Here is an 8,882-nt window from a genome sequence, read left to right on the forward strand (position 1 = left end):
CTTCAGATCATTCTGCATCATATTCCCAAAATAAAAGTCTCCGTGAAGTTTAATTTGTTTCTTTAATTATGGTTTGAACATTGTACATTATTTTACACATTTGTACGTACATAGATTAGATCAAAAGCCCCTTGTGCTTCCTCAATTAATCCAGTCGTCAAAAACAAACGTACAGAGCTTCACTGAAGCATGGAGATTTGTAGGCACTATAAGGAAGTGGAAACACCGGTAAGTGTTTCTGACAGATCGTACTCTTTGAAATAATTGCTTTAACGAATTACAAAGAAGTAACAGGCTAAAATAAACTATTATCTCCACCCTCCAAAGTGACAGTAGTTGCAGGTCTGCGTAAAATATATTGTGGTTAATATTTTTTATAATTTTGGTAGCATCCTCACATCACACTTCTTTTTAATGTTAAAAACTCAGTTTGGGAATAAGTTATGTATATTTAGAAGCAGATACATATAGAAATGCAGTTAAAATATCTTCAAATACTTTTAAAAGCAGCACAAACAAACAAACGTTCAAACAAAATGAGCTCCAACACTCCCCACTGCTGATAAAAATCCCAGAGTGAATTTTTTTGTGGAGATAGCCAACCTATTGCTGAATCACTCTGACTTTAGCGAAAGAAGTTCTTCAGTTTTTATTAACCCCTGGTTGTACAGATTAATTTTATTCCTCATTTTCTCTTTTGCTGGATTTGAGATGCCATTCTGAGAGGGCTGGGCATCATCATCTGAAAAAGAAAAATATTGGATATTAATTCTGAACCTGCTTGAACATAATTTAATTTGTACTGACAAAGAAGTTTGACACTTCCTAGACAGATTTCTCTGTGAATGCACAATGCTGTGAATGAAAGTAGAGATGACTCTACTTGCCTAGAGTTGCATATAAAACAGACTGACTGAAGCCATTCGCACAGCAGTCCTCACACCCCTGCGCTTCGGTTCCAGTGCTACAGCTGCACTCCACAGGCCAGCTCCCATATAAGTCCAGGCGAGCTGCAGAGTCTGACTGCAAACTTTGTGATGCTGAAACCACTCTGTCATTTTCCTGAAGACATTCCCTGAGGGAATGCGACAAGTTGGGATCTCCAACACTCAAGAAAGTGACCTCAGACTGGCTGCATTCGCACGGTTCTGCCAGATTGGGAACTCTGTGAGGTTGCGGTTCCTCCAGTGGGCTGTAAAGTTCATGAACTTCAATGGGGAAGCTTAGACGTGGACTGTGGCCATTGTATGGCTGCTGAAGAGGGACTGTATCATCTAGAGTGTGCGGCTGCTCCTCAGGCAATGCAGGCATGGGAAGAAGTTGGTTTAGTCTCTGAAGCACCTGAAGAGGAATAAAATAAAGTTTACATAAGTTTATGTGTGTACATGTTTGCATAAATGAGAATATTTACAAACCATTTCCATGCTCGGCCTGACTCGCATTTTGCTGCCTGTGCACTCTAATCCGATTCGGAGCACACAAAGTGCCACAGCAGCAGGCCAGTGCTCAACTTTGGGATCTAAAAACCGCAGACAGGCATCCACCGAGCCTTTTTCCTCAAACTCTGAATGCAGTACATCTCTCTAAAGAAATGCAATGGCATTAGATAGTGAAAGGCAAAGTTCTGTTATAAATTATATTCAAGGGATAGTTCACCCAAAACTGAAAATTCTGTCATTAATTACTCACCCTCATGTTGTTCCAAACCCGTAAGACCTTCATTCATCTTCAGCACACAAATTAAGATATTTTTGATGAAATCCGAGAGCTTTCTGACCCCGCATAGACAGCAATGCAACTACCACATTTAAGACTCAGAAAGGTAGTAAAGACATTGTTAAAATAATCCATGTGACATCAGTGGTTGTTATGAAGCTACGAGAATACTTTGTGCGCTCAAAGAAAACAAAAAAAATGACTTTATTCAACAATTTCTTCTCTTCCGTGCCAGTGAACACGTGTCCACGACAGTACCACGATTATTTTAATGATGTCTTTACTACATTTCTGAGCCTTGAACATGGTAGTTGCATTGCAGTCTATGGAAGGTCAGAAAGCTCTCTGGTTTTATCAGAAATATCTTAATTTTTGTTCTGAAGATGAACAAAGGTCTTACGGGTTTGAACAACATGAGAGTGAGTAATTAATAACAGAATTTTCCTTTTTTTGGTGAACTATCCCTTTAATGTAAAGTATGAATTATATCAACGGATTAAAAAAAAAAACTCCAAATGTAAAAAAAAAGTCCTTAAATAATGAAATTATACAAATAAAATGTAATGAAAATAGTAATGATACCATTTATAATTAAATAATATTACAATTTAAAACAAGTAGTAGTAATAATTTTCATTTTAACATTTTAAAATATCACTTATTTCTGTGACATTACTTCAGTCTTCAGTGTCACATGATCTGTCAATCTGTCTCAAGTTTCTTGTATGCATTATATATATATATCTATATCTATTCGGGTCAGATATTTGTAAAATTAATTTTATTTATATGACCACTTTAAAGTGATATGTCTATATTGGTTTGGCAAGTAACATTTTTTTTATTCCTCAAGTAGATTCTTACTTCTTACCAAAAACAGGCTTTTTCCTGACTCTTGTTTCACCTTCTGTAAGACCCAGAAAGGTAGTAAAGACATTGTTAAAATAATCCATGTGACATCAGTGGTTGTTATGAAGCTACGAGAATACTTTGTGCGCACAAAGAAAACAAAAAAATTTATTCAACAATTTCTTCTCTTCCGTGCCAGTGAACACGTGTCCACGACAGTACCACGATTATTTTAATGATGTCTTTACTGAGCCTTGAACATGGTAGTTGCATTGCAGTCTATGGAAGGTCAGAAAGCTCTCTGGTTTTATCAGAAATATCTTAATTTTTGTTCGGAAGATGAACAAAGGTCTTACGGGTTTGAACAACATGAGAGTGAGTAATTAATAACAGAATTTTCCTTTTTTTGGTGAACTATCCCTTTAATGTAAAGTATGAATTATATCAACGGATTAAAAAAAAAACTCCAAATGTAAAAAAAAGTCCTTAATGAAATTATACAAATAAAATGTAATGAAAATAGTAATGATACCATTTATAATTAAATAATATTACAATTTAAAACAAGTAGTAGTAATAATTTTCATTTTAACATTTTAAAATATCACTTATTTCTGTGACATTACTTCAGTGTCACATGATCTGTCAATCTGTCTCAAGTTTCTTGTATGCATTATATATATCTATATCTATTCGGGTCAGATATTTGTAAAATTAATTTTATTTATATGACCACTTTAAAGTGATATGTCTATATTGGTTTGGCAAGTAAAAATGTTTTTATTCCTCAAGTAGATTCTTACTTCTTACCAAAAACAGGCTTTTTCCTGACTCTTGTTTCACCTGCTGCCTGGGTTTCTAGCTGGTCCAAGCTGATCATTAGTTTGAAAACCAACCTTTGGTGGACTCAACCAACTAGAACCTGGTTTGTTGGTAGTAGACCATCTTGCACTGGCAGGACCAACTAATTACGTTTCGACCAATTATAATTTACAGCGTTCAAAAAGGCTTGAACAGCGTTTTCCATGGGCTATTTAACATTTCCACATACAAGAAATACAGAGTAATTGATAAGATGCTCATAGCTGAACCTCATACTTACAGGTAACGGTCGTACAAAGTTATGATGGTAAAGTGCGTTTTGTTTTTTTACCTAAAGCTCTCCATCCCAGACCGTCGACCGCGCTGTCCATCAGTCTACAGAAAGACCCCATCAGCACCGGCGGGACGTCGAAGAGGAACATCGATGTGTCTATTTGACCTGACATGATTCGCTAGTCTTGACGATACAGGTGTGTGAAGTTTGACTAGATTGAGGCGTTTCATTCCTTTCGGACTGATGACTCTACAGTGCTCTCTTGTGTTGACAACTCTTGCTACAACACGGAAATTCCCAAACCCCACCTACTTCCTCTCAATAATTTGACTTATACTCTCAACTGAATATTTGCTCGTATGAGAAAAGTGACAACCCATACAACCAAACAAAACACTCAAAAATCCAGCAATTAAAAATTAGGCAAATCATTTATACATTATATACTTATATAATAATAATAATGATGATGATTAGTATTATTACATCCTTGCATAATTGGCTATTTTATTACTTATTTTAGTAACTATTTTATTATGCATCTGTATTAGCTATACATTCATATATAACAATTGACAGTAAAATAAAGGCAATAATAAAATAAGTAGCCTATACATACAGGTAAACATAACATCTAAAAAAAAGCAATTAATATGTGAAGATTCTTTTGATACAATGATACGATTGTACCAAAATTGATACAGTTGATGATTGATACTTTCTCCGTAGATAAACTGTTAAAAGATGTTTTGAAGGTCTGAATCCTTCTTACTATAATCAGAGATAAAGTTCATTTACAGCTCTACAATAGAGAGACAGGAAAACAGAAATCAAACAGAAATTGTTAAAACTGTCAAATCTATCATAGGCCTCCTTTTTTAAGACTGTGACACAGAAAAGTAACTAATGTTTTAGCTTGACAAACTCTGCCTAGGGCTAGATGATTGCCCGTTTTTCTAAACAGATACATTTGAAGTTTTCATACTGTGCATTCAGACAATCTACAACTGTGCATTAATAAAGGCCAATCACTTAGGCTGGATATTAAAACACATACATCTTTATTTACAAAATGTCTCTAAAATTACAAAAGCTGGTGATTGTCAGCAGTATGAGTCACCGCATTTCAGCTTCATAATAGCATTATCAAATTATTAATATGACCACTTGATGTCAGTTGTGCTCATGCGCTTGAGGACAGAGGCTGGTCCACTGTTTTTTAATCCAATCACCGGCTTGGGTTGCTCAGTTGCTAGGCAGACATTTATGTTTTAGGATAGGCAAGTAACTGAAACTCGCTATAATGTTGATTTCACTTCAAAATACAGGTATTAGTACAGACTATTTGAAGCAATAAACACAACTGTTTCAATAGGTTTTCAAATTTGTATTTTCCCCACTTAGAATGACATTTTCTCTGAAACAATGTCAAATTGAATCATTCATATTCATTAAATACCTGGTTTGCAATTGTTTTAAAATGAGAATTGATTGTGTTATTTGTATTTGATTACAAAATAAAGCCCAAAATTAAGCATAATCATTGCCAATTATTTTACATATACAATCGCCTACAAACTGCTACCGCTTGTACTACACAGAATTTGCACATGCAAAGGAATGAAACAGTGAAAAGAACCCAGAAAATAATCCAAAACATGTTGCAGCAACTTTGGTTAAATTATGCTTACTCTCATGGAGAAAAAGAATGTCAACTCAAGGAAAAGCTAAAATCGATGAATCGCGGAAGTTACAAAGTCATCTGTGTGAATAGTGCATCTCGAGAAACAGCGGGTTTGTAAAATTGGAACAGCAGGATATTATGGTTTCTGCAGATGATGGAAAAAGTCCAAAACATGAGAAGTTAACCTAAGAAAAAAAAGAAAGAAAAAACACCTCTTTATTCATTTTTACAATTCCGAAATGCCACATTTTAATGGTGGAAAAACACTTTTTTGGTATTTGGCTAATAATACACAAGGTAATACTTACTGTCCTTTGTCCGGCTTTGACTGTTTTAACTTTACATGTTGGACTCTGCAGAAAAAAAACATGAGACGTTCAATAAACATGCAATGTCAAACCACAAGGTATCTTCTCAAAACATACACATTACGCTCACCCCAAGAATAGGAATTTGTATTCCTCATGTGTCGAACTTTGCAGGTGTATTCTTCTCCTCTCTCTGGTTTGAAGGTGACGCTCTTGGTAAGGTGAAACTGCCAGCCCTTTTCGAAGGCCAGGTCAGTTTGCTGGGTATTAGGGAGAACTTCGCCATTCTTCAGCAGTTCAATGGTGATATCAGGAGGGTGGAAGCCACTCACATGGCAGATTAGGGTGTTCTCCTTTCCATACTCTCCAGGAGAATGGCTGTACACCTGAACCTTGGGACTGGCTGAAATAAGAATTTAAAATATTAGTTTACAAAGATAACACGGAAATAAATATTATTGTAACACATTTAAATATGATAAACATAAATCACCAAATAAAAATTGATTTCAACCTTTTTGACTCTAGACAAAGGAACCTCTGAGGGAAATATCTTCTATTTCATGAATTTTCTCAAACAAAACGACTTGCATCAGAATTTCTCCTCGCTTGCATGCAGTAAACAGGTAACGCAATCAATAAAAAATGTAAATAACTCTGTTTAGCAGTAGGTAACATACAAATGATTTACTATGTTTCTCAATGTTAGTCACTGTAGTTGAAGGCCCATAAAATAAAGGCTATTAATGTCTTTAAACTGTGGCTTTTCGATACAATAAGACCTAAATACAAATGTGACATGACGCACTGTTTTTACACTATGTCAAATAAATGCTAGGAAACATAACTTCAAAATATTGATTATATCTATTATATAGATAGATAGATACATACATAGTATGTATGTACTTAGATAATGCCTTTGGTATGTCTCTTGCATATCGGAAACAATCAACAGAGTAACACAACACAATAAACAAATAACACGATATAGTGTTTAGGCCTAACGTTACATATTCAATATGAACTACTTACATGTTTTAGCTTGTACAGTGACGTACAGCACACAGAACAGGGCGAAAGTGATGATTGCTCTCATTTTTGTTGATTTAGTTGCGAGCACCAAAAAGAGTATGCTTCGGCTATCAGGTCCAAAGCGGTTAATATCGAAAGTAAACGTCCAGTAACCTTAAATGCACTGTCGCCACCTACACAAGCCCAGCCTTCAAAATGACAGGCAGCCAATAGTAAAATTGCTACAAACTGTTACTAGGTAGATTTGATCTAGGGAGGTTATACAGACTGTGGCATCGGTCTGGCGGAAAACAATCCCTTTGGAAATACCCTAACTTACCTAAACAATAACAAGACTCCTCCTTCTTCTTTGCCCTCATAAACATAGCCAATCCGCCATTAAGCAAATCGACATTACCAGATGTATATTGAAAAACAATATTTATAATAGTGGTGACACTTTACTATAAGGTCCCACCAGTTAACATCAGTTACATTAACACAAACAAACAATGAGCAATACTTTTGTTACAGTATTTAGCCTATTCTTATTCATCTTTGTAAACGTTATTAAAAATAGCCTACAACTAGTTCATGTCAGCTCAGGTCCAATAGATAAAATGTACTTGTAATGCATTAGTAAATGTTGAAAAGAATATCAAACAAGATTAATAAATGTTTTAGAATATATATATATTTTTATTCATGTTAACTTATTTATGTAATGTTAACAAAGGAGAACTGAACATTTTGTGAAACATCACAGAGTGATTTGTAAACAGGCAAATACTGTGTATCTCAATTTTATTTTCAAAACAAATGGTTAGTGAACTGTGTAACATAGCAGTGTGCTATACTTGCAAAACTATTTTAACGTAACATTTTCACTTTAATAAATGTATAATTACAAAATTGAGTGACAATGGTATATTTGTAGTTTTAAAAATAGTAGGCTATTATAGTATAGAATACATTATGGATGTTAATAGATTATATAAGAGCCCCCAGATGCCTTTAAATGGGGTACTGGATTACAAGAAAATGCTCATTCAGTCTTTCTACTTCAAAATGTCACATTTTAATTTAATGTGTTACTTGCAGTTTGTTTCTAATTTTTGTGAAATGTAAAATCCATTCATATCAGTTTCTTTTTTTGGCAGAGTGCAAACTGAATGCCCAAATATGTCAATCTAAGGCTGGAAAAAATATGAAGAGCTAAATTAAGCATCAGCCACAGGAACGTTAAAGTTATCCCTGTTCCTCACGCTTTTGGGTTATATGGAATAAGGCGGTGAGTCAAAGCAATAAAGAAACGCATATGAATTGTGGCTTGGCCATGGATGCCAGATTCCCTGCCACAACATTCTTCATCTCAGTCTCTATGGATACTAAGCACAATATTATGACACCATGCTTTGTGTAGGTCTGTAATCCAATGTATTAAACTGCTGGGGGAAAAAATGTGTAAAGCTCTACTTTATGCACTTTCTGTGCTGTCTGCTTTGGAAGTGCTTTCACTTTAAGGACGTGTGCATTGGTTTGTTAGCCCATTTGAATGAAACCAAAGTAGATTTACCAGCCTGGGCACATTTCATATGACTTGTCAGCTTTGCAAATAATGTTTCATTTTCTGATCAATTATTAGCATACAGTGGGTCAAAAATATCTCATAGTATCAGATAACTAACCATGCATATAAAAAAATCAAGTTACATATACTGTATGTTAAAGAAAAATCTCACAAGTTTCTTACTTGTTAAGCTTAACTAAACTTAACATGTCCATTATTGATTTGATGAACTATACTTGTGGTTACTCCACTATAGCATTATATGATAGGCTACCCTATAGAACAGCTATGTGAACTTGCCAATTGGTTTAATAGCCTCTTATCTAATGCAGTGAAATGCATCTATGTTTGAGTGTGGCTTAATCTCTAAATACATTTGTGGCCACTGTATAAACAAAAAGCGAAAGTAGATTCCAAGGCTCGAAGAAGATCTCCGGGAAATCATGTGATAAAATTTTGAAAATTTTTTTGTACGTTATATATACGGAAGTACATCTCGAGACCAATGACTATTACCCGATATTGCCTCTGTATCTAAACCGAAAATGAAAAACTATAAACAAACATCATCTGATTATCTGGTGAGGTTTTTTTCCGTGGTCAAACCTTCAAACTGTCTGGTACTTTTGTAGATCTCAAAATATA

General features: G+C 34.8%; 2 protein-coding genes across 2 annotated transcripts; both read right to left on the minus strand.

Moving 5' to 3' along the window:
- Positions 1–54: 54 nt before the first annotated feature.
- LOC107587169 (interleukin-1 receptor-associated kinase 3-like) lies at positions 55–2,653 on the minus strand. Its single transcript, XM_016274836.1, has 4 exons — positions 2,588–2,653; positions 1,416–1,583; positions 888–1,341; positions 55–742 (listed from the first exon to the last, which is right to left on the minus strand). Exons 1-4 carry the CDS (start codon positions 2,651–2,653, stop codon positions 615–617), a joined length of 816 nt encoding a protein of 271 aa, XP_016130322.1. The 3' UTR covers positions 55–614.
- Positions 2,654–4,703: 2,050 nt separating this feature from the next.
- On the minus strand, positions 4,704–6,832 carry LOC107587133 (beta-2-microglobulin-like). The gene is made up of 4 exons (XM_016274778.1): positions 6,689–6,832; positions 5,784–6,056; positions 5,654–5,698; positions 4,704–5,530 (listed from the first exon to the last, which is right to left on the minus strand). Exons 1-3 carry the CDS (start codon positions 6,750–6,752, stop codon positions 5,685–5,687), a joined length of 351 nt encoding a protein of 116 aa, XP_016130264.1. The 5' UTR covers positions 6,753–6,832; the 3' UTR covers positions 4,704–5,530; positions 5,654–5,684.
- Between the last annotated feature and the right edge of the window lie 2,050 nt (positions 6,833–8,882).

This window comes from Sinocyclocheilus grahami, unplaced genomic scaffold (assembly GCF_001515645.1).
Source record: "Sinocyclocheilus grahami isolate Dianchi unplaced genomic scaffold, SAMN03320097.WGS_v1.1 scaffold90.1, whole genome shotgun sequence".
Taxonomy (NCBI): domain Eukaryota; kingdom Metazoa; phylum Chordata; class Actinopteri; order Cypriniformes; family Cyprinidae; genus Sinocyclocheilus; species Sinocyclocheilus grahami.